A 24,955-nucleotide genomic window follows, 5' to 3' on the forward strand; every position below is an offset into this window, starting at 1 on the left:
GTCGCTTGATCCAGGACAGTCAGCAATTGAATAACAGAAAAAGAGAAAGAGACAGGCACTAGAGTCCAAGCCTATAATCCCAGATAATCAGTAGGAGAAGATCAAGAGGGTCAAGGTTCAGGGCTACTGGGGGTGTGGGGGGGGATAGTTGGTGTTTAGGGAGACCTCTATCTCAATGAATAAGCCTGTGGTCCCAGCTAGGAGGGAGGCTGTAAAATGTCACAGCAGCCCTGAGCAAAAATGCATGACACTACCAACACCCCCCCAAAAAAAAGAAATAATGTCTAGGAGAACTGGTGCAAGATCCCAGTGCCATCTGTAGCTACCAGGCCCCAGCTACTGTGCTGCATTTGTGGGCAGTTTTTGCATAGGCTGAAATTTGGAATGAATTAAACTTGGTGGCTCCATTAAGACAATTTTTTTTTTTTTTTTTTGCTTTGCTTCCCCCCTTTTCTTCCAAAATGGTAGCTTCCAGTCACACACAAGTGTTAGATCTGTACCGGGTGATGCTGGGAAAGAGCAAGCATTTCAACACCTACAATTACAGAACGTATGCTGTCAGGAGGATTAGAGATGTCTTCAGAGAAAATACAAATGTAAAGCATTCTGTAGAAATGCAAGCTCTAGTGAATAAAGCCAACACAAGCTACTGACAGGTCTTTATTAGCCAATTGCATTAGACTAACAAGCTTATCACTGAGACTCGAGAAGCCTAGGATCTGGGAAGCCAGGAACCAGCCACCAGGGGCCGTGGACCAACCTCAGTATCCATTGTATGTGTGGGCTGGGACTTCCCTCACTGAGTGTAGACAGTCATCACTCTGCCTGCCCTGTGTGAGCTGATAAACTGAGTTTGGTTTCTTTTCTGGGGCAGCTTTAATGTGAAAGGATGGCCACCCTGTTAGAATGAAGTGCTGGAGGCCACTCAGAATAATGCTGTGTTTTTTTTGTTGTTGTTGTTTATACTTCACCACACCCTTATCTGACAGAGCATTTCTGTGGTGCTTTGTTTCTTAATCCTTAATGAACAGAAATCTCTCCCTAACCTTTAGCACCAACCGAATTAAAAATCAAAACAAAACAACAACAACAAAAAACCCAAGTGATAGAGCCATGGCTCAAAAGCTAGAGTTCCTGCCTAGCAAGCATTAGGCCCTAAGTTCAAACCCCAGAACCACCACCCCCAATTAAATATAAAAAACACAGAAAACAGAGGGAGAAGTTATCAATTAAAATTTCCAGGACTAAAGGATTTACAGAACTATTTTGAAAAGTAACTCCAAATGGTCAGAGCAATGGATAAATGGACCTATCCCAAGGCCACCAGCATGAAAGGTCAGAGCACTGAGGACAAAGAAGACCCTAGAGTTTACAAAGCAGAAAAGCGACTTGTGCAGATCAGCACAAATCAGAAGGCCTGTGGGCTTCCCAATAACTCTAAGAAAAAAGTAACTTCCAAGGAGGTAATAGCTGGGTGCTGTAGCTCAGGCCTGTAATCCCAGCTACTTATTCCTGAGGCAGAGATAGGAGGACCAGGGTCTGAGGCCAGTGCTAAGTAAAAACTTGAGGCCCCACCTGAAAGGACTAAAGTACAAAGGGCTGGGACATGGTTCAAATGGTAGTTTGCCTAGAATGTTTGAGGCCCTAAGTTCAAACATCAGTATCACCAAGCTGGGTGCCAGTGATTGACCCTGCAATAGTAGCTACTCAAGAAGCTGAGATTTTAAAAAAAAAAGCCCAAAGTGGAGATATGGCTCAAGAGATACAAGAGAGAGAGCGATCAGATTTAAGCAAGAGAAGAGGAGGAGGAGGAGGAGGGGGAGGAAGAGGGGGAAAGAAGAGGAGCAGGGGGAGGGGGAGGGGAGGAGGAGGAGGGAGAGGAAGAAGAGGGGGAGAGGAGGGGGGAGGGGAGGAGAGGGGGAGGGGGGAGGAGGAGGAGGAGGAGAGGGGGGGGGAGGAGGAGGAGGAGGAGGAGGAGGAGGAGACAAAGATGACAAGGACCCTACAAATTCTGGGTGCCAGTGGCTCATACCCATACTTAGATCCTCATGAGGATAAGAAAATCTGAGAGCGGAGGTATGAAGCCTGCCTGGGGCGGTAAATCCAATGGAGCTGTGGCTCAAGTGGTAGGGCCACTAGCCTTGAGTACAATAGCTCAGGGACAGTGACCAGGCCCTGAGCTCAACTCCCAGGACTAGTACACACAAAAGGTCCCAGTTGAATACTCCCTTTGGACACTGGCATACAGTGGTTAAAGGTCATGGCTTTGAAACTAATCTTTAGGGCCTGCTGGTGTAATTCAAGTGTTGGGATGCTTGCCTACCATGTACAAGGTAATCTGTACCCGCCCCAAAGAATCCTTAGCTATCTGCTGTGTTACTTTGAACAAGTTATTTAACCTCTCTGAATTTCCCTTTCCTGACATGGGAATAGCACCCTTATATACAAAACTAGTAAGTGTCTACCATACAGTCAGTCCTCTTTAAATGTTACATATTTTTCATGAACTATGAATGGCAGGACTTTCACTACTTGGATTATCCATTTTAGTATGCCTCCTTCAAAGTTGTTTTACACACGGTGGGCGTCTAGGAGAAGCATGCCCTGGTTGTGGAAGTCCTTGCTGCTTTGGGGCGGTTTCGTCCTCATTCACACAGGAGATTCCCGAGGAGGATGGAGGCCGATGCTGAGCGTCCCCAGGTCAGTCCTCTCGCGGTCCAGCCGGATGCACAGCAGCCCGGGGCTTGGGGGGGGAGGGAGGAGAGCGCCACGCTCCACCGTCTCCATGGCAACCCAGCGCCAACCTCCGGCCGCCCTTGGGAGGGGGCGTGGCCTGGAGAGCCGCCCGACTGGAGGCCCGCGCGTGCCCGCTTCGCGTCCAGCTCTGACGAGTGGCCAGGCGGGCGCTGCTCGCTCTCCGGCCACACGGTGGCGGTGCAGAGCCGACCTCGGCGCCCACCTGGGAGACGCAGCAAAGGTGTTGCCAGAGGTGGGGCCTCCAGGGTCCTCACCTCAGCCGGACCCAAGCCGCCTGCACCGGCCTGGTTCCCTGCTCTCCTGACTCGCCCCCCACCCACGGACGACGTCTTCCGGGGCCGTCCCGCGCTGCGCTGCGCACCTGGCGGGCACCAGGCCGCTGGCACCCGAGGGCGCCACGCCTGACCCCAGCCCAGGCCGGCGTCGTGACTGAGTACCACGGCGCCGGCCGGCCCGCGAGGAAGGCGGTGGCGGGGTGGGGGTGGAGGGGACGCGCACTCTGGGCCTCCGCGCCCCACGCCGGCTTCGTCCCTATGCTGCTCGGGACACTGGGCCACTCACGCCTTGGGGACTGGGCCTAGTGTGGCCACCAGGCGTGAGGAGCGCACGTAGCGCGGCACGCGGCGGGGCGGGGCGGGGCCGCAGAGGAGCAGGGATGGGGTAGCCTGCAGAGGGTGGGCCGGGCTCCCAGGGATGGAAGTGGGGGGGCCCCCTGGGTTTGAGGACCCAGAAAACGGGAAGGCATAAGGCAGGGAAGAGGAAAAGACAGGAACCCACCTGCTGTCCCCACCAGGTTCTTAGGCCCAGCCCTGAGCCCCTGGAGCTCAGTCTAGGAGCTAGGTCTGGGGGCCTTGTTTTTATAGAACAGGCGAGGCCGTGCACTCATTTCTCCTACTTTACAGGGACTGCCCGGGCGGGTCCTCCCAGTTCAGTGGTCAGCAGCACTGATTTTCCACAGGGCTGATCGGGCCCCACTCTGAGAACCTCAGAGTCATCCTTCATCTTCAGTTTCAACAGGATTGCGGGTGGCAGCCTCTCTGGCCATAGTCCACATCTAGAAAGATCTTCAAGAATCAGAGACTTCTTAGTGGCTCCAGAAGACCTCCCTGCAGGTAGGGCTGGGAAGCCAACCTTAGCTGGTACCTTTCTCTTGCCGTTTTTGCACAAGTAGACCCCTGGGTGAGGGCTGAAGACCTGGTGTGCCCTTTAAACCCCTCCCTCCAACCCAACAGCTGGGAAAGCATAAACTGCCCAGGAATAGAACTGAAGTTCAAGGTCCTTGGATGCCTTTTCTTTCCCTGATGCTCTACCCTTGGGACTAGATAAGCCCTGTCCCTCAAAAAAGAATTTTTAAAAAATGCAAACATAAGCATTTTGTTTAAAACAGTAAGCTTTCTGTGGGTACCAGTGGTTCACACATATAATTCTAGCCACTGAGGAGGTTGAGATCTCGGTTTGACAAATCTGAGAGCTCTTATGTCCAATTAATCAACAAAAAGCCAGAACTGGAGATGTTGTTCAAGTGGTAGAGTGCCAATCACAGGCAAAAAAGCTGAGCTACAATGGCAGGCCCTGAGTTTTTAAACCCTAGTACACACACACATACACACTGTCCCTGAGCCTCTTTGTGCTCAAGGCTAGTGCTCTACCACTTGAGCTACAGCTCCACTTCCAGCTTTTTTTTTTTTCCAGTAGTTTCTTTTTTTTTTTGGCCAGTCCTGGGGCTTGGACTCAGGGCCTGAGCACTGTCCCTGGCTTCTTTTTGCTCAAGGCTAGCACTCTGCCACTTGAGCCACAGCGCCACTTCTGGCCATTTTCTGTATATGTGGTGCTGGGGAATTGAACCCAGGGCCTCATGTATACAAGGCAAGCACTCTTGCCACTAGGCCATATCCCCAGCCCCCCAGTAGTTTCTTAATAAAAGTCTCACAGGGACTTTTCTGTCCAGGCTAGCTTTGAATCTTGATCTTCAGATCTCAGCCTCCTGAGTAGCTAGGATTACAGGTGTGAGCCACCAGTGCCTGACTAAACACCTTATATCTTTAAAGAGTTATTGCGAGCCAGGCACCTGAGTACAAATGTGTAGGCCCTGTGATCAAATTCCAGTATCACATAAGTATCCCAGAATATAGATAGCCAAAATTTATTTAATCCTCTACTGGATAAGCATTCAGTTTATGCATATGTTTAGAATAATCTTTACAGCACTTAACTTGTTACAAATATAAGTTCAGTTAAGAAATTAAGAAAATATTGATAAAAGCAGAAAACCATGGTTAAAAAAAAAGTTCACCATATCCTTGCTAGGTAGATGTAGGAATGTTGTAAGCTACACTCCATAGAGTGCTTACTATAAGCCAGATATCACATTAATTCATGGAATGAAAAGCTGAGGTTTGTCACAGCAGGGGTTGCTATAACACAGCTAGAAGAGCAGTCTACCAGGAACTGGGCCTAACTTCATCTGGTTTTAGAGCTCTGCTGGCCTCTTATAATTAACACTCTCATGGATTTCCTTCCAATCTTGTTCTATACAACAGGACAAAAATAGTTACATGTAAATATTCATAGTTTTTCCTCTTACATACTTAGTTCTGAGAAGGCTTATAAAAACTGGCAAAAAGAAAAAAGAAAGAAAAACCCTGCAGAGCCCTTTGTTTGTTTTTGCCAGTGGTGGGGCTTAGACTCAGGGCCTGAGCAATGTCCTTGAGCTTCTTTTGCTCAAGGCTAGCACTCTACCACTTGAGCCACAGTGCCACTTCTGGCTTTTTCTGTATATGCGGCGCTGAGGAATTGAACCCAGGGCTTCACACATGCAAGGCAAGCACTCTACCTCTAATCCATATTCCTAGCCCTGCAGAGCCCTTTAGTAAAGACCTTAGACTAACTTCAAGAAAGGAGAAAAAGACCAACTTTATGAGTTTATATACCTTTTGAGTCTTTTCTTTTATGAAAATACCACATTGTACTAGATGCCAGTAAGAAATCCTAGATACTAGGCTGAGATCTGAGGATTGTGGTTCAAAGCCAACCCAGGAAGAGTCTCTTTACCTCCAGTTACCTCCTGTGAGGCTCTTTACCTCCAGTTAATGAACCAAATGCCAGACAGGAGGTGCCAACTGGTAGAGCACTAGCCTTGACTGAGAAGAAGCCAAGAGAGAGTGTAAGTCCCTGAGTTCAAGCCCAGGGAAGGAAGGGAAGGAGGGAGGAAGAAAGGAAGGAGATTGAGAAACAGAGAAGAAAAAAGAAAAGGGAGTATCTTTCCTGCTTTTCCCCCAACCTAAAACACCCAGCCTTTCCTGGCTTTCCTCATTTTCCCATCATTTTTCATCAGCCTCTGTCCATCTCTTTCCCTTCCCTTCTGTTGCCCCAGCCCTTTTCCAGTTCCTCAAATCAGAACTGATGACTAGTATGCTGGTGGTCTCCGTTAGATGAAAGTTCTGCTATTACCAGAATCTTCTTTTTTTGCCAGTCCTAGGGCTTGAATTCTGGGCCTGGACTCTGTCCCTGAGCTTCTTTTGTTCATTAGTGCTCCACCACTTGAGTCACAGAGCCACTTCCAGTTTTTCTTATTGGAGGTTAAGTGTCTCATGGACTTATCTGCCCAGGCTGGTTTCAAACCTTGATCATCAGGTCTCAGCGTCCTGAGTAGCTAGGGTTATAGGTGAGCCACTGCTTCCCAGCTTCTGAATTCTCTTCATTACAAGAACTCTGCTGGGTGGTTTTACACATCTCTTACATCTCTTGGTCAGGATAACTTGTTTCCTACTTTACTTTGGCTGCTAAGAAGCTCAGAACTGCTTTGTTTCTTTCTTTTTCCTTTTTTTTTTTTTTTTTTTTTGTCAGTCATGGAGCTTCAGCTCTGGGCCTGGGCCCTGTCCCTGAGCAATTCAGCTCAAGACTAGCACTCTACCACTTGAGTCACAGTTCCACTTCCGTTTTTTGAGTGGTTAATTGGAGATAAGAAAATGAAGGTGACTGTTTGCCCAGGCTGGCTTTAAACCTTGATCCTCAGATCTCAGCCTCCTGAGTAGCTAGGATTATAGGCATGACCCACCAGCAGCTTGCTTGCTCGCTCCTTCCTTCCTTCCTTCCTTCCTTCCTTCCTTCCTTCCTTCCTCCCTCCCTCCCTCCCTCCCTCCCTCCCTCCCTCCCTCCCTCCCTCCCTCCCTCCTTTCTTCCTCCCTTCCTTCCTTCCTTGGCTTCATTTTGCTTAAGGCTAGCACTCTACCTCTTGAGCCACAGCGCCACTTCTGGCTTTTTCTGTTTATGTGGTGCTGAGGAATCTAACCCAGGGTTTCATGCATGCTAGGCAAGCACTCTACCACTAAGCCACATTCCTAGCCCCCTTCATTTCTTTTTTTGTGTCAATACTGGGGCTTGAGTTCAGGGGCTTGATGCTGTCCCCAAGCTGTGGTGTTCAAAGCTAGCCCTTAAGCTACAGTTCCACTTCTACTTTTTGGTAGTTAATTTGAGATATGAGTCTCATGACTTTCCTCCCCAGGTAGCTTTGAACTGCACTCCTCAGATCTCAGCCTCCTGAGGGGTTAGGATTATAGGCATGAGCCTCAGCCTCCAACACCTGGCAGGTCTGTTTCTTTCCTTTTTTCTGGTGTGGAGCTTGAACTCAGGGTCTGGATACTGTCCCTGAGCCTCTTTGTGCTCAAGGCTAGCACTTTACCACTTGAGCCATGAAACCACTTCCAGTTTTTGTGTGGTTAATTGGAGATAAGAGTCTCATGGGGACTTTTCTGCCTAGGCTGGCTTCAAACTGCAATCCTCAGATCTCAGCCTCCTGGGTAGCAAGGGTTACAGGCTTCAGCAACCAGCACTCAGGAAAATTTCTTTAATAGTTATTTTTTTCCAATTACAATTCAAATAAGATTCACATATTTCATTTGGTCTTAATCTATTTTAACAGTACACACACACACACACACACACACACACAATTTATTTCACTACATTCGTCCTGTAAAAGTTTCTGTATCCTAGAAGAATCAGCTGGTTGTCTCCTGGTAGTGTAATTGAACTTGCTCTTCTGTCCCTTTTATTTCCAGTAAACTTGATGTTAGATCTAGAGACCTGATTAGACTCATGTTTACTGGCTTTTACAAGAATACCTTATTGGTGGTAGTGGTGATGTGTACTTAGTGTGTACATCATATATAAAGGCACATAATGTCTAACTAAAATATTTTCACTAGTGTAATCAGTGAATTTAATGTTCTCTTCTCTTTTTTTTTTTTTTTTTTTGCCAGTCCTGGGCTTTGGACTTAGGGCCTGAGCACTGTCCCTGGCTTCTTTTTTTGCTCAAGGCTAGCACTCTGCCACTTGAGCCACAGCATCACTTCTAGCCATGTTTTTTTGTTTTGTTTTGTTTTATTTTAATATATGTGGTGCTGAGGAATCGAACCCAGGGCTTCATGTATATGAGGCAAGCACTCTTTGCCACTAGGCCATATTCCCAGCCCTTAATGTTCTCTTCATTATAAAATTCCCCAATAACTTTTCACCTGTTTTTTTTTTTTTTCTGGTTGCTTAGTTTTGTTTTGTTTTGGGTTTTGGGGTTTGGTTTTTTTTTTTTTTTTGCATTATTTGGATTTGAATTCAGATTCTTATTTCTGTGGGACAGGCATTTTACCACGTGAGCCAAGCTTCCAGCTCCATCTGTTAGTTTATTTTATCTGCTTATGGCAGTACTGGGGTTTGAACTCAGGTCCTCACACTTGCTAGGCAAGTGCTCTACCACTTGAGCCACTTTTCTAACCCCCAATCTATTAGTTTTAACATTCACTACTAAGCCATTATATTATTATTATTTTTTTTTTTTGGCCAGTCCTGGGCCTTGGACTCAGGGCCTGAGCACTGTCCCTGGCTTCTTCCCGCTCAAGGCTAGCACTCTGCCACTTGAGCCACAGCGCCGCTTCTGGCCATTTTCTGTATATGTGGTGCTGGGGAATCGAACCTAGGGCCTCGTGTATCCGAGGCAGGCACTCTTGCCACTAGGCTATATCCCCAGCCCTAAGCCATTATATTATTAGGTAGTCAGAAATGGTTGCTTTTCTTACTTTAACATTCCCTTTACATTCATTACCTTGAATTTCATTTCTCATTTATTACGTTATTCTCCTGAAATACAGTTTATGTAATGCAGATTTATTGATTCTTCTCTTCCCCATCTCTCCCCTTCCTCTTCTCTTCTCTCCTCCCTCCCTTCCCCCCTTTCTCTCTTTCCTCCTCTCCCTCCCCTCTCCTCTTTCCTTCTCCCCTTCCGGAGGCAGGAAGTAGCCTGTAGCTCTGCCACCATGCATGCCTGCATACATGGCTTCCTGGTACATATTTTTATAATTTGTTAAACAAAGAAAGCTCAAGGGCTGGGGCTAGGGATATGGCCTAGTGGCAAGAGCACTTGCCTCATATACATGAAGTCCTCGGTTCGATTTCCCAGCACCACATATACAGAAAATGGCCAGAAGTGGCGCTGTGGCTCAAGTGGCAGAGTGCTAGCCTTGAGCAAAACAGAAGCCAGGGACAGTGCTCAGGCCCTGAGTCCAAGCCCCAGGACTGGCAAAAAAAAAAGAAAAAAGAAAAAAGAAAGAAAGAAAGCTCAAGGATAGGGGCTGGGGATATGGCCTAGTGGCAAGAGAGCTTGCCTCGTATACATGAGGCCCTGGGTTCGATTCCCCAGCACCACATATATAGAAAACGGCCAGAAGTGGCGCTGTGGCTCAAGTGGCAGAGTGCTAGCCTTGAGCAAAAAGGAAGCCAGGGACAGTGCTCAGGCCCTGAATCCAAGGCCCAGGACTGGCCAAAAAAAAAAAAAAAAAAAAAAAAAAAGAAAAGAAAGCTCAAGGATAGTGCTCAGGCTTCTGAGTTCAAGTCCCAGTACTGATACCACCACCACCACCAACAACAACAAAAAGAGTAATGCCCAAAACATCAACATTTTCTATAAACAAAAAGCCTGACCCTGGGACTGGGAATGTGGCCTAGCAGTAGAGTGCTTGCCTTGTATACATGAAGCCCTGGGTTTGACTCCTTAGAACCACATAAACAGAAAAGGCCAGAAGTGGTGCTGTTGGCTCAAGTGGTAGAATGCTAGCCTTGAGCAAAAAGAAACCAGCAACAGTGCTCAGGCCCTGAGTCCCAAGCCCCAGGACTGGCAAACAAACAACCAAACCTGACCTTACAAGTATGTAACTGGGCTTCACTTGCCTCACTCTAACCTCAGCCCAGTTAGATCTTATCTTTATTTATGTAGTTAGATTTTCATACAAAGTCATGTGCCAGATGAGACATTTCTATTTTATTTCCCCTTTTATTTTTTCTAATCACTGTTATTGCTGATTTCAGTCTTGCCATTTAAATGCAGGAGTACAGGACATGAACTGTTCCCAAGGTGAGTTTGAATGATTCCCACCCACTAGAAACCCACAAACTCAGCACCTGTAGTTAAATCTATGTGTGCTTTGGGCCAGCTACAGAGCAGTGAGCTTTTTATATTAGTTTCTAGTGAAATATATTATTAACAAAAGTTAGGTCATAAAATATAATTTTTTTTGCCAGTCCTGGGGCTTGAACTCAGGGCCTGAGCACTGTCCCTGGCTTCTTTTTTTGCTCAAGGCTAGCACTCTACCACTTGAGCCACAGTGCTACTTCCAGCTTTTTCTATATATGTGGTGCTGAGGAATCGAACCCAGGGATTCATGTATACCAGGTAAACACTCTACCACTAGGCCATATTCCTAGCCCCATAAAATATTCTTGTGTGTGCTGTGTGTGTGTGTGTGTGTATGTGGGTGCACGCACGCGCTGATCTGGGGTTTAAACTCAGGGCTTGAACACTGTCCCTAGGTTTTTTGCTCAAGGCTAGTGCTCTACCACTTGATCCACAGTTCCACTTTCAGCTTTTGGGTAGTTAATTGGAGATAAGACTCTCATGGACTTTCCTGCCTGGGCTGGCTTTGAACTGTGATCCTCAGATCTCAGCCTCCTGAGTAGCTCGGATTACGGGCCTGAGTCACTAGCACCCAGCTATATATGGGTTATTTTTGAGATAGGTTCTTGCCCTGGACCATGATCCTCTTATTTGTGCTTCCTTTTCTTACCAGAAGGACAGGTACATACTTCCGTGCACAGCTGTTGACTCAAGTGGAGTCTCAAGAACTTTTATGTTTGTGCTGACCTTGGACCATGTCCCCCATCTCCATCTCCCAAGAAGCTAGGATTATAGATGTGAACCACCACACTTGGTTTCCGACACTGCCAAGGTGATAGCTACAGAGGTAGCAGGGCCTGGAAGACAAAGGCAAAGATGGTCCTCTGAAGTCACAGAAGTTGCACCCAGATTCAAAGTGTAGGGGAGGCGAAGGTATAATTCTTTTCCTTCCAGGAAAAGATTAGATCATCTTGACCCAGAGGCAGGAGGCTGGTCACCTTGACCCGGGCTGCTCGGCTGCCCTGGTGAAGCCTCCAGGCAAAGGTAATGGGGGAGCAGGGTGTGAAGGGGAAGCTGGGCACCCGGATGGGAGCTCACCTGCTTGTCTGATCGTCTGTCTCCCTCAGCGAGAACACCAGTTCCTAGAGTAGGGGTGAAACACACTTCGTTACTAAAGAGCCAGCAAGTAAATATTTTAGGCTTTTGCAGGCCATATGGTCTGTGTTGCAACTACGCAATTCTGCTGTTGTGGTGAGAAAGCAGCATAGACGATACGTAAACGGAACATGGCGGTGTTCCAATAAAACTTTATTTATGGATACTGGGACCTGAATTTCACACGACTCTCCCATGTCATGAAATACTCTTTTCATTTTAAAATTATTTAAGAAGGCAAAAACCATTCTTAGCTTGCTGCTCTACAGAATAGAAGGCCAGCTGTAGATGTTGTTGTCTAGTTGCCCACTTGCCCCTACCCTAGAGGGCAGGGCTGTATTGCCAGTGCTTAGGATGGTGTCTGGTTGTTTCTTTCTCTTTTTGTATGTATATGTCAATACTGGGTTTTGAACTCAGGCCCTCACACTGTTGTTTGACTTTTTTGTTCAAGGTTGCTTTCTTCTACTGGAGACATGCCTCTAGTCCTGGCCTTTCCCTGGTTAACTGGAGATAAGAATCTCACAGATGGGGGCTGGGAATATGGCCTAGTGGCAAGAGTGCTTGACTCATATACATGAATCCCTGGGTTCGATTCCCCGGCACCACATATACAGAAAGTGGCCAGAAGTGGCACTGTGGCTCAAGTGGCAGAGTGCTAGCCTTGAGCAAAAAGAAGCCAGGGACAGTGCTCAGGCCCTGAGTCCAAGGTCCAGGACTGGCAAAAAAAAAATCTCACAGACTTTCTGCCAGAGCTAGCTTTGAACCATGATTTCAGCCTCCTGAGTAGCTAGGATTACAGGGGTGAACCACCAATGTCTGGTTAGTTTGTTATTTTGACTATTACCTCTTGTCATTTTTTTTTTTTTTTTGCCATTCCTGGGAATGCTCAAGGCTGGTACTGTAACACTTGGGACATAACGCCACTTCCACCTTTTTCTACTAATGTGGTAGTGAGGAATCCATCCCAGGGCTTCATACATTCTAGGCAACACTAAGCCACGTTCCCAGCTACCTCCTGTCTTTTATTAATGACATTGAGGAGATTGTGTCTCCCGGTAGCTGCCAGGTCATGGTACTGCCCCGTGGAGGAGCCTGGTGGCTGATTTTACTGCTTTGCTCTCCTTGACCAGACACTGCAGTGATAAACCTTCCTACCTTCAAGCTCCTGTTCCTGCTCTTCCTCTCTGATCATTTCTTTGGCCTCATTCTTCATCAGCCGTGTGGTTATGGTCATAGTCCCTCCAAGCCAGTGTTTCTTCTCTCTTCTTCCCATACTAACAACTCATTCATGAACCCAGCCCCAGGCTTGTGCCCTGGGTGGGAAGAATTCAGAAGACTCTTGGATGACTATCACCATTGCTATTGAGCACCTATCATGTGCTAGGCACTGCATAGGTATTTTTTTTTGTTTTTTTGTCAGTTGTGGTTCTTGAATTCAGGGCCTGGGTACTGTCCCTGAGCTCTTTTGCTCAAGGCTAGTGCTCTACCACTTTGAGTCACAGATCTACTTCCTTCTGAGTGGTTAAATGGAAATGAAAGTTTAATGGGGACTTTTCTTTTTTTTTTTTTTTTGGCCAGTCCTGGGCCTTGGACTCAGGGCCTGAGCACTGTCCCTGGCTTCTTCCCACTCAAGGCTAGCACTCTGCCACTTGAGCCACAGCGCCACTTCTGGCCGTTTTCTGTATATGTGGTGCTGGGGAATCAAACCTAGGGCCTCGTGTATCTGAGGCAGGCACTCTTGCCACTAGGCTATATCCCCAGCCCCTAATGGGGACTTTTCTGCATGGCTGGATGCAAACCCTGATCCTCAGATCTCAGCTTCTTGAATAGCTAGGATTACGGGCATGAGCCACCAGTACCTGGTGCAGTATTTTATTTTATTTTATTTTTTTTGCCAGTCCTGGGGTTTGGACTCAGGGCCTGAGCACTGTCCCTGGCTTCTTTTTGCTCAACGCTAGCACTCTGCCACGAGCCACAGTGCCATTTCTGGCCATTTTCTATATATGTAGTGCTGAGGAATTGAACCCAGGGCTTCATGTATGGGAGGCAAGCACTCTTGCCATTAGGCCATATTCCCAGCCCTTAGTATTTTATTTTTTAATTTCACTCAATATTCATAACCACCTCCTACTTAAAAGCAGAAACTGAGGCTCAGAAAGGTTAACTGGGATATTCAGAGTCAAACAGCTAGGAGGTAGCAGAGCCCGTATTGGAGCTCAATTTTAGCCTAGTACCAGTGGCTCAAGCTTGTAATCCTAGCTACTAAGGAGGCTGAGATCTGAGAATGGCAGTTCAAAGCCAGCCTGGACAGGAAAGTCTATGCAACTCTTATATCCAATTAACCACCTAAAGGAAGTAGAGCTGTGGCTCAAGTAGTAGAGTGCCAGCCTTGAGGGGAAAAAAAGAACCAAAACCTCATGGATAGCACCCAGGCCCTGAGTTAAAACCTCAGTGCTAACAACAAAAAAGAAAGTTAGAACTCAGGTTTGCATAGCTCCATTCACAAGTATGTTTTGGAGGACTGTAATATATCAGGTCTACAGCAGTGAGCAAAAGTGATCAGTACTGCCTCGGGGAGTTTTATTGTACCAGGAAACAAACAGCTACATGCAGTAGATTGTGCAATAGATTGAGGACAGGCGTGCCACAAAAAAGAATAACCGTCATAGTCCCCTTGTGTAGCTGTTTTAGACTCAGGAAAGTCCTCTGTGGAGGTGACATTGGAGCAGAGGCATGGCGACATGGCGGCCAGAACTCTGAGGCTGGAGGAAGAATGTTCTGGCTGGCAGGCACAGCAAGAGCAAGCCCAGGGAACAGCTCACCTGACATATGCAGTGAGCAGGAGGGCAGCAAGCCAGGACGAATGGCAGAAGAGGAGGTGCAGAGGGAGCGGGGACCAGTCCTGTGGGGCTTTGCCAGCTTGGCAGAGGCTTTAGGTTTTGTTTGAGATGCATAATGCGGGAGCCATGAGAGGATTTCAAGCCAGGGGAGGACACAGTCCTGTCCCTCAAACCTAGAAGTGGTAGTCAGGAGACCCTTCCCTCTTCCCCCTCACCCTTCCTGAACCTCCATTTTCTCACCTGGAAAATGACAACAATTTCTGCCTCATGCTGAGCACCAGTGGCTCACGCTTGCAATTCTAGCTACCCAGGAGGCTGAGCTCTAAGGATTGTTGTTTGAAGCCAGCTTGGGAAGAAAAGTTCATGAGATTCTTTTTGCCAATTCACCAGCAAAAAGCCCCAAGTGTAGTTGTGGCTCAGTGGTAGAATACCAGCTTTAAGTGGAAAAAGCCAAGAGAAAGCTAGGACCAGTACTGGCACATAAAAAAATTCTGCCTCATGGTCTTGGAGTCATTGGCTGAGTTCTAGCTTGGAAAGTAGTTCTGGCCAGGTCACCTGAGGCTGGGGGTGCCACTCCATACTAGAGCACTTGTCTTGTCAGTATGAAGCCCTGGGTTTGCTCCCTTGTGTCTTTTTTTTTTTTTTTTTTTTTTGCCAGTCCTGGGCCTTGGACTCAGGGCCTGAGCACTGTCCTTGGCTTCTTTTTGCTCAAGGCTAGCACTCTGCCACTTGAGCCACAGCGCCACTTCTGGCCATTTTCTATATATGTGGTGCTGGGGAATCGAACCCAGGGCTTCAGGTATACGAGGCAAGTGCTCTTGCCACTAGGCAATATTCCCAGCCCCTCCCTTGTGTCTGGTCTGTCTGTCTCTCACAACCCCCTCCTGGTAACTCAATAAGGCCCCATGGTTGTGATGAATATGTAAATGCTTAGCCTTTTCCTGTTAGAGGTAACTGGAATTGGATGTGTGGATTAAGTGGTAGAGTGCCAGCCTTGAGTGAAAAAGACAACCGAGAACATGAGGCCTTGAATTCAAGCCCCAGTACTGGCACAAAACAACAAAAGAGAACCACCACCGTGATTCTTCACTCTGTTCCACCTGCAACCAAGAGATGCACACATGAAGACCCCCTCCTCTTCTGAGAGGCTAAAAAAGAGAACAGTCATGGAAGATCAGCTCTCGCCAGCAGGGCCCATCCAGTAAACACATCCCATGCTGCAACAGAGAGACCCAGAACCAGCTCCAGCCAGTCCGTTACTTCAGCCTCTGATCCCTGCCAAAGCAACTGCTTCAATAAGGTACAGCAAACCTTTCGCATTCATGAGTCACTCATTTAACAAACACCTTAGCTAACCGCCCAGAACAGCTTGTTCTAACCCCAGTGTTATTACTATTATTAATATCCAGCACTCTGAGGAGAGCATCTCAGACTATAGTCTGCCCAGGTCTGAATCACAGATGTGTAATTTCATTGCTGGGTGATAGAGGTCATGCTGTACTATGTGTCTGTGTGTGCGTGTGTGTGTGCATGCACATGTGTGTACACTTCCACTGAAGTATATCCCCAGCCCTTAACTTAGCCATTTTGAGCATCTATGTGCCAGGGACACAGTGAAGAGCCAAGAAGACCCACTGGTGCCCTCTCAGAGTTCTGTCTAGTTGAAGAGCTAGATGTTAATCAAATAACCCATGAATAAGTGAAAGTCCAACACAGTGCAGCACTGTGGAACAGTGTCTGTTGTTTTGGGGGGGGGGTGACAGGGAGATAAGGGAAGATGTCCTGGAGGAAATTATTACAGAGCTGAGCTGCCTTCAAAGAGGAAGAGAAAACAGTCTCCAGTATAAGGAGCAGCATTACAAAAGACCTGTAGCAAGAGAAAGGATAGAATGTATCGATGGAGAGGTAGAGTCCTGTGTGAGCTGAGCTGAGCTAAGCCATGGCTGCATTGGTGCGTTGTGGACTATGGCTTGTGTGGATAGCTGTCTGCTGAGTGACTGCTATCCTTTCTCCAGGAACAGAGAGGATAGCAAGTTGTCCTACTCAAGCACTCCCATTTCCTCTCCAACACCCTTGGAGAGAGGAGAGAGGAGATAGGAGGTCTAAACTTATCCATAAAAAGTTGCAAAACAGGCTGGGAATGTGGCCTAGTGGCAAGAGTGCTTGCCTCGTATACATGAAGCCCTGGGTTCGATTCCCCAGCACCACATATATAGAAAATGGCCAGAAGTGGTGCTGTGGCTCAAGTGGCAGAGTGTGCCCTGAGCAAAAAGAAGCCAGGGACAGTGCTTTGGCCCTGAGTCCAAGGCCTAGGACTGGCAAGAAGAAAAAAAAAGTTGCAAAACAAGTTACCTACTCAGTTCTTAAGTGAAATAATGTACTAGACAGATTCCAGACAGGGGGAAGGAAAAGGGTCAGGACCCCTGAAAGTTGGGAGACAGAAGGAAGGAGGATTCCAGCTTGCCCTACATCCAGTTCCCACTCTTCCAGCCATCCCCCCTTCCTCATTCTCAGCGTCTCAGCATCCCTTCCTCTCTAGCATCACTGAAATGTGGCTAGATGCAAGCTGAATCTTTGGCACCTGTGTACAATCTCTTTGGAACCCTGAGTAGAAAGACTACATTGAGCAAATTAAAATGCAGGATACCAGTTCAACTTGGATAGTCAGATAATTATTTAGCGAACTATTCCCAAGTGTTACAATGCCAGCCCTGAGCAGCAGGGGTTAGAGCATTACAAACTGTTCACAAGCAACTGAACTGAGCGATCTTGATATTCATGTTCACAGTGGCTGCTATATTGGGTCAGATTTTTATGCTTGTAACAGGAGCTTGAACTTGAATCTTTATGTTCTTGTCTATTTTGTTCAAGGCTGGCACTCTGCCACCTGGGCCATGCCTCCAAGTTCTGGCTGTTTGCTAGTTAAACTGAAGAGTCTCACAGATTTGTCTGCCCAGACCGGCTCTGTGATCCTCAGATCTCCGCCTCCTGAGTAGCTAGGATTATAGATGTGAGCCACTATTACCAGCTTTTATCTGTCCTTATTGGGGACAGGTGAAAGAGAGAGTGGGTGTGGCCTTGGACCTGGAAAATGAGATGCTTCGCTTCTTATCTGTACACTGGAGCCTTGCCAGCACCTGCCTCAAACAGTTATTAGAATTACATTATACCGGATGCAGAAGTGCTTAGAACGGTGTCTGGTTCACAGCAAGTTAAGCTGTAATTATTTATTGAATAACATCAGATTGCATGCAAACTTCACGAGAGCAAGGACTCTTATTTTCCCATTATTATATTCTTAGTATGGAGAAGACATGATTTTTACTTTTTTTTTGTGTGTGTGTGTGTGTTAATCCTAGGGCTTGAACTCAAGGCCTGGGCACTTTCTAAGCTTTTTTGCTCATGGTTGGTGCTCTACTACTTGATCCACAGTTCCATGCCTGACTTTTTGGTGGTTAATTGGAAATAAAAGACTCATGGACTTACCTGCGCCAGCTGGCTTCACACCGAGATCCTCAGATCTCAGCCTCCTAATGCTACCAGTGCTCAGTGCTCAGCTCTGACTTACTTTTTTTTTTTTTTTTTGTCAGTCTTGGGGCTTGAACTCTGGGCCTGGGCACTGTCCCTGTGCTCTTCACTCAAGGCTCTACTACTTGAGCCATAGAGCCACTTCTGGTTTTCTGGTGGTTAATCAGAGATAAGAGTCTCACGGCCTTTCCTGCTTGGGCTGGCTTTGAACTGCAATCCTCAGATTCAGCCTCCTGAGTAGTTAGGATTATAACGTGAGCCACCAGCGCCCGGCATTGACTTTTTGTCTTCAATTTTTATTTAGTTTTTGAGGTCAGGGTCTTGATATGTAGTAGCACCGATGGTTTTGAACTCATGATCCTTCTGCCTGAGATTATAAGTGTACTACCAGGTCCAAAAGACCTGATTTTATGACATATGTTAAAGAAGAGGGCTTGGTGTTTGTTTGTTGTTGTTTCTATCAGTCATGGGGCTTGAATTTGGGCCTGAATGCTGTCTCTGAGCTCTTTTGCTCAAGGCTAGTACTCTACCACTTTGAGCCACAGCTCTACTTCTGGTCTTCTGGTAGTTAATTGGAGGTAAAGAGTCTCGTGGATTTTGCTGTGATCCTCAGATCTCGGCCTCCTGAGTAGCTCGGATTACAAGCATGAGCCACAAGTGCCTGGTTTGGTATGTAATTTATAGCTATAAATATTTTATTGAATTACATGAACTTAGTCCTCACTATATATAACAAGATTGAGAAAATTCCCATTTTTACAGGCAAGGAACTGAGCTTAAAGACTTGAGTCACTCAGTGTTAAGTGTTAAAGAGGTAGCAGGGCTGGGATCTATATCTGGATTTGTTGGGTTCCAAAGTCCTTTGCACTCAAAACTCAGTTCAGGGGCTGTGGGTCTGGTTCAAGTGGTAGAATCCTTGCCTTTGCCTGCCAAGTGTAAGGACGTGAGTTCAATTCCTAGACTGCAAAACCCAAACATTCAGTTTAGATTACAGTGGAAGTCCTTCCTTGGAAGTCAAGGAATCAGTGACTTGTATTCAGAGGTCATCTCTGTGTGTGTGTATGTGCCAGTCCTGGGGCTTGAACTCAGTGCCTAGGCACTGTCCTTGACCTTCTTTTGCTCAATGCTAGCACTTTACACAGCTTTACTTCTGGCTTTTTTTTGGCAGTTTTATTGGAGATAAGAGTCTCACAGACTTTCCTACCTGGGCTGGCTATGAACTACAATCCTCAAGATTTCAGTCTCCTGAGTAGCTAGGGTAACAGGCATGAGCCACCAGCACCCAATTCCTTTGCTTAATGTTTTTTGTTTGTTCTTATTTTTTCTGGTCCTGGGGCTTGACCTCAGAGTCTGGGCTCTGTCCCTGAGCCTCTCTCTACTCAAGGTTAGCACTCTTCCACTTGAGCTACAGAGCCACTTCCAGCTTTTTCTGTTTATGTGGTACTAAGGAATTGAACCCAGGGCGTCATGCATGCTAGGCAAGCACTCTACCACTAAACCACATTTCCAGCCCTAAAATTTTTTCTTTAATTAAAAAAGTAATTTGTTGCGTGCTGATACACCCATAATCCTAGCTACTCAGGTAGCTGAGATCTGAAGAACACAGTCTGCTGTCAGCCCAGGAAGGACAGTCTGACTCCTTTTTTTTTTTTTTTTGCCAGTCCTGGGGCTTGAACTCGGGGCCTGATGATCTGTCCCTGTGCTTAGCCACAGCACCACTTCTAGCTTTTTCTGTATATGTGGTACTGGGGAATCAAACCCAGGGCTTCAAGCATGCTAGGCAAGCACTCTACCACTAAGCCTCTGTGAGAGTCTTATTTCCAATTAACCACTAAAAAGCCAGAAAAGAGGGGCTGGGAATGTGGCCTAGGGGCAAGAGTGTTTGTCTCATACACATGAAGCCCTAGGTTCCATTCCCCAGCACTACATATATAGAAAATGGCCAGAAGTGGCGCTGTGGCTCAAGTGGCAAAGTGCTAGCCTTGAGCAAAAAGAAGCCAGGGACAATGCTCAGGCCCTGAGTTCAAGCCCCAGGACTGGCAAAAAAGAAAAAAGAAAAAAGAGAAAAAAAACACAGAAAGGGAGGGAGCTGCAGCTCAAGTGGTAGAGAACTGGCCTTGACCATAAATGCTCCATGAACATCACCCAGGCCCTGAGTTGAAGCCCCAGGACCAACACCAAAAATAAATATGAGGCAAGGGCTGGGGATATGGCCTAGTGGCAAGAATGCTTGCCTCGTATACATGAGGCCCTGGGTTCAATTCCCCAGCACCACATCTACAGAAAATGGCCAGAAGGGGTGCTGTGGCTCAAGTGGCAGAGTGCTAGCCTTGAGCAAAAAAAGAAGCCAGGGACAGTGCTCAGGCCCTGAGTCCAGTCCCCAGGACTGGCCAAAAATAAATAAATACGAGGCAAGCAGGTTTTTTTATTTTTATTTTTGCCAATCCTGGGGCTTGAACCCAGGGCCTGAGCACTGTCTCTGGCTTCTTTTTGCTCAAGGCTAGCACTCTACTACTTGAGCCACAGAGCCACTCCCGGCTTTTTCTATATATGTGGTGCTGAGGAGTCGAAACCAGGGCTTCATGCATGCTAGGCAAACACTCTACCGCTAAGCCACATTCCTACCCCCACCCCCATCATGACTTGTAATGTCCTGTGGTGTGTCCTGTGGTGTGACTCGGTAAGTCATTTTATGTTTCCTGATTTGTTTTTTTTTTTTTTTTTTTTTTTTTTTTTTTTTTTGCCAGTCCTGGGCCTTGGACTCAGGGCCTGAGCACTGTCCCTGGCTTCTTCCCGCTCAAGGCTAGCACTCTGCCACTTGAGCCACAGCGCCGCTTCTGGCCGTTTTCTGTATATGTGGTGCTGGGGAATCGAACCTAGGGCCTCATGTATCCGAGGCAGGCACTCTTGCCGCTAGGCTATATCCCCAGCCCCATGTTTCCTGATTTGTAAATGAGGTGGTGGTAAGGATTCAGAGGACTCACATGTGGACAGAGGGTGTAGCTCAGTGCTGCAAAGGATTCTTAGGAAGCAAAGGCCTTGGGTTCCATGCCTAGTATCAAAACAAAACAAAAAAGGAAATCCCCACTTACAGGAGGCCTTGGATAACTACTCCTTCCCATCCAGCTCCTTAGAGCAGCTTTGTAAAGAGCGGGCCTGTCTTCGGCCCGTGAAACCAGCAAGCCCCCACTCCAGAGCCTCACCTGTGAATAAAGCTCACCACACCTGGCCCCCTAGACCTGTTTAGGTGGAGGCTGGCTATCCAGGGGGAATCCCTCTCCTTGGCCGTTTATTCCGAATCTCAGCACGCATGGTGAAGCCTGAGTCCTGCCCTCGCCGGGCCTGTCGCAGGATACCAGACCTGGCTGGAAAAGAGGGCCCTCCATGGACCAGGCACAGCAAAGACTGCGATGGCAATGGCCTGATCACCTGGAGGCGCCCGTGAGGGCTTAGCTGCTGGGCCCGGACTGGTGGGGGGGAATCTCCTGGGAGACGAGACGTGAGGACCGCAGGCCCGGGTCACTCCTGAGCCCGCGCCGGGAGCTGACCCAGGACACCCTGCGTGCACGGAGGCGGGCTGGGATTCCAAAGGAGCCTAGGAAGCGGAGACGGGTGGCTCTGGGGTGACCCGCGCCCGGGGACCCCACCAGGGAAGTGCGAGCTGGCGGGGGCTCCGTGGGCGTGGCCGGGCGAGGGGCTTGCGGTGGAGGCGGGGCCGGACTCCTGACGCGGCGGGGGCGGGGGTCCGCGCCGGGAATGCCGCGCCGCGGGGGCCAGGGGGCGTGGCCGCGGAATCCCCGCCCCCGTCCCAGGTAGCCAATGGGCGCGGCGGCGCCGGGTGACGGAGGGAGCCGGAGTGCGAGTGCCTCGGCGGCTGCGGCGGCGGACGGCCCAGCTTGAGCGCGAGGGACTCGGGGGCGCGCGGGGATCGGGTGCGGAACCTGGGAGCCCCCCGAGACGGGAGGGGGCGCAGCCGGGGCCTTGGCCCGGCGGCGGCACGATGCCGCTCGCCCAGCTCAAGGAGCCCTGGCCGCATATGGAGCTGGTGCCGCTGGACCCGGAGGTGAGTGAGCGGGGCGGGGGACGGGCGCCCTCGGCCAGCAAGCCCGGATCCGCACAGGGGCGGGGCGGCTCGCCGCGCCGCTGCAGCCCGGCGGGTGCCCGGGGTTCTCCTGCCACACCGCCCGGCTCCACCCCCCTGCGCTCCCGGTGTGCGTGTGCACGGGACAGTTCCGCCCAGCGCGGGTTCCCTCCGTGCCCAAGCCGGCAGAGGGGACCCCCCAGGACGCTGGGATCCGGCCCCTTCACTCCACATCTCTAGAACCTGACTCGCCTGGCATCTTTTGGGGAGCTGTCATAGATCCTCCATTCATGCAGACAGGCAGGGCTTGGCTCAGATGTCTGGAATTCTAGTAGGGACGAGGATCACAGGACACCCTCCCACACGAGCCCCAGCGGCCTTCCCCCCGCCCCAGGACGTTCCCTGCTCGCCGCCTCACCGCTGACCCTAGGCGGGAGCTGCCCCTCTGGATCCCTGGCAGTTGTGGAATGTGGAATGACACCACCCCCGCGGAGCGGAGCTGAAGCTCCTGGTTTCCTTTGCCCCAAGGCTAGGGCTAAAGGACACCTAGTGTCCCCTGCCCCAGGCTGTGCCGAAGAGAGTGGCCAAAAGCCCTTAGACCTTTTGAAGATGAATTCTGGAGGGGGTACACCGTGTGTCTGCCTTCCTTCCTGTTTCCCCTTCCATAGTGAGGCTTGGGCCCTTGGGGAGTGTGGCCTCTGCCACCTCCTTTCTCCCAGAGGCAACTGTCTTCCTCTGAGGGTTTTGTAGTGACAGGCCCTGAGCACGCAGAAGGTCAGTTTTTCCAGTGCCCTGTGACCCCCAGGGTCAAGGTCAAGCCCCGAATTGGCAGGTTGAAAACTTTCCCCTGGCCTCATACTGGGAAGGCAGTTGGTGGAAACTGTCCCTAAGGGAACCTGTTGGGGGCAAGGAGGTAGGAAGGGGTGGGCACCTTGTTGACCCTGATGCCCAGGTGATATTCCTCCTTTCTTGAGCTCTTGGCCTTAGCCTCTGTCCTCTCTTCTGTTCTTCCACCACAGGTGGAGACTGGTGGCATGAACACCTGGTTTGCCAGCACCTGGGGTGTGCTGCCCCTTTAAAGGGATGGCCAACACTGGCTATTGGAGGGTGGGCGCGGCTGGATTAGGTAACCGACCTGAAGGCGCAATTTGAAGTAAATTGCTCTGGGATTCTTGCCACCGGGTTTTTACAGGCCCTACATGGCTGCTCAGAGGTTCTCCCGCTGACTCACCCTTTTAGGTGCCCTCTGCAGCCCCTCCACACCCCCCTCCCCAACACGTACACCAGCACTGGGCGCAAGGCCTGGGGGTGGCTGGAGGAGGCTCAGAAGTGTCTTCCTTTGCCCAGGCATGCTCCTGTGACCTAGACTTCCAGAAGAGGTAGAGCTAGGATGAGAATGTCTAGGGAGACACTTAGCCCTGCACTTCCCCTTGGTTTCACAAGTAACAAGAGTAGACAGACACCCTAAAAGCTCCTCCATTCTCTGGGATACTACTTGCTGCTTCCCTTTGGGAAATCCTCAGGCAAGGGCCAGCCTTACCAGGGGCCAGGTTAAACTGAAAACTTATCCTGGTTTGAGTAGACTGCACCTGAATTCTGTAAGAGGAGACTGGTGAGTTTCAGAGTAGGGGGAAGATTTTTCTAGGAGTTTCACTTTGGAAGTGCTGTGTGACCCTCAGGCAGTCCTCAGCCTGTCTGGGCCTGTATTTCTCCAGTGACAGGAGCTAAATTCTAGTTCTGTTCCTTGGGCCTGGGAGGGTGCTGAACTTGGGTTCTGCTGCCGATGTCTCCTCCTCCCTCCTGTGGAGGTGCCAGGGACTGGGTGGTATTGTTTGGGTAACAAGAGGCTTGGGGTAGCCGGGGTTCAGGTTGAATTGTTCTCACTGGAGAACAGGGCCTTGCTGTTCTTAGCCCAGGTGACATGTAAGCGATACAGCAGCCTGACCTGCAGGTACTGGCGCCATTGCCGGAGGCTCCTGGCTAGGAAGGAGGCTGGTAAGGTTCTGGCAAGGACATTTGGCAGAGGCCTGGGATCTGTACTGGTGCTCTGTATTAGGATGATACTGGAAATAGGCTGCTGGGAGGCAGGGCCTGGCCCAGGGTGTGGCCCAGGTGAAGCAAACCCATTGCAAGTGTGGGTGAGCATTCTGCTTCTGCCTAGGCCTTCCCTGGCCTTGTCTCCAGGCCTGGTCCTGCCACACAGCTCTACTGTCTACCGTCCACCTCACTGCACTTCACCTATGTATGTCTTTAAAAAAAATATATATATATATATATACACATATGTATATATTTGTCTTTTCTTTTTTGGTAGTGAGGATTGAACCCAGGACTTCGCACTTGCTAGACAAGCGCTTTGCCACTGAGCTACATCTCAGCCCTGTCTCTTTTTTGTTTTTTTTGATGCTGGCTCTGGGTCTTAAACTCAGGGCCTGGGTACTATTCTTTATTATTATTATTATTATTATTTTTGCTGAAGGCTGGCACTTCACCACTTGAACCACAGCTCCATTTCCGGCTTTTTAGTGATTCATTGGAGATAAGAGTCTGCTTGGGCTTGCTTCAAACCTCAATCAGATGTCAGTCTCTTGGGTAACTAGGATGACAGTTGTAAGCCACCAGCACCCAGATCTATACTTTTTTAATTTTTACAACTTCTAGAGATAGGGATTATTACTCCCATTGTCAGATGGGAAAATTCAGCTTAGAGAGCAGGCATGTGCTTAAATGTCAGAGCCAGGACCGGAACCCCACTTTCTTACGGTCTTCCACCCAAACAAGGAGACTCCGGATGGGCATAGACTGGGTTCGAATTGGCCCTGGTGGAAGGTGCTCCAAGAGCAGCTCTGGATGTTGGCAGACGCCTTTGCTGAGGGCTGGTATGCCCTGGCACCTGGCCCCCGCCCCAGCCTCCAGCGTGCACAAGGCTGCCCGTGCTGGGCTTAGAACCCAGTTCCTGCGGCTGCTTCCTGCCTGTGGGACACATGCTGCCTTTCTCCATCAGCTCTGCTGCTCAGCTTCTGCAGCTGCTGCCCTGGGCCCCTCTTCTCAACAGGGAGCCAACCCCTGGAAAGGGGGCACAGTAGTCTAGAGGGTCCTAGGCAGCTGTCCTCATGAATAGTGTGACCCCTAGCTCTGAGGTCATAGCGCCTT

General features: G+C 49.1%; 1 protein-coding gene across 1 annotated transcript in view; it reads left to right on the forward strand.

The window, feature by feature from the left end:
* The first annotated feature begins 21,582 nt into the window (after nt 1-21,582).
* The window catches only part of Rps6ka1 (ribosomal protein S6 kinase A1), a 39,350-nt gene continuing 35,977 nt past the window's right edge, over nt 21,583-24,955 (forward strand). The window contains exon 1 of the mRNA XM_048350585.1: nt 21,583-21,784. Within this exon, the coding sequence (XP_048206542.1) occupies nt 21,722-21,784 (63 nt within the window). The 5' untranslated portion in view covers nt 21,583-21,721. The remainder of the gene's footprint in view (nt 21,785-24,955) is intronic.

This window comes from Perognathus longimembris, chromosome 7 (assembly GCF_023159225.1).
Source record: "Perognathus longimembris pacificus isolate PPM17 chromosome 7, ASM2315922v1, whole genome shotgun sequence".
In the NCBI taxonomy this organism is placed as follows: domain Eukaryota; kingdom Metazoa; phylum Chordata; class Mammalia; order Rodentia; family Heteromyidae; genus Perognathus; species Perognathus longimembris.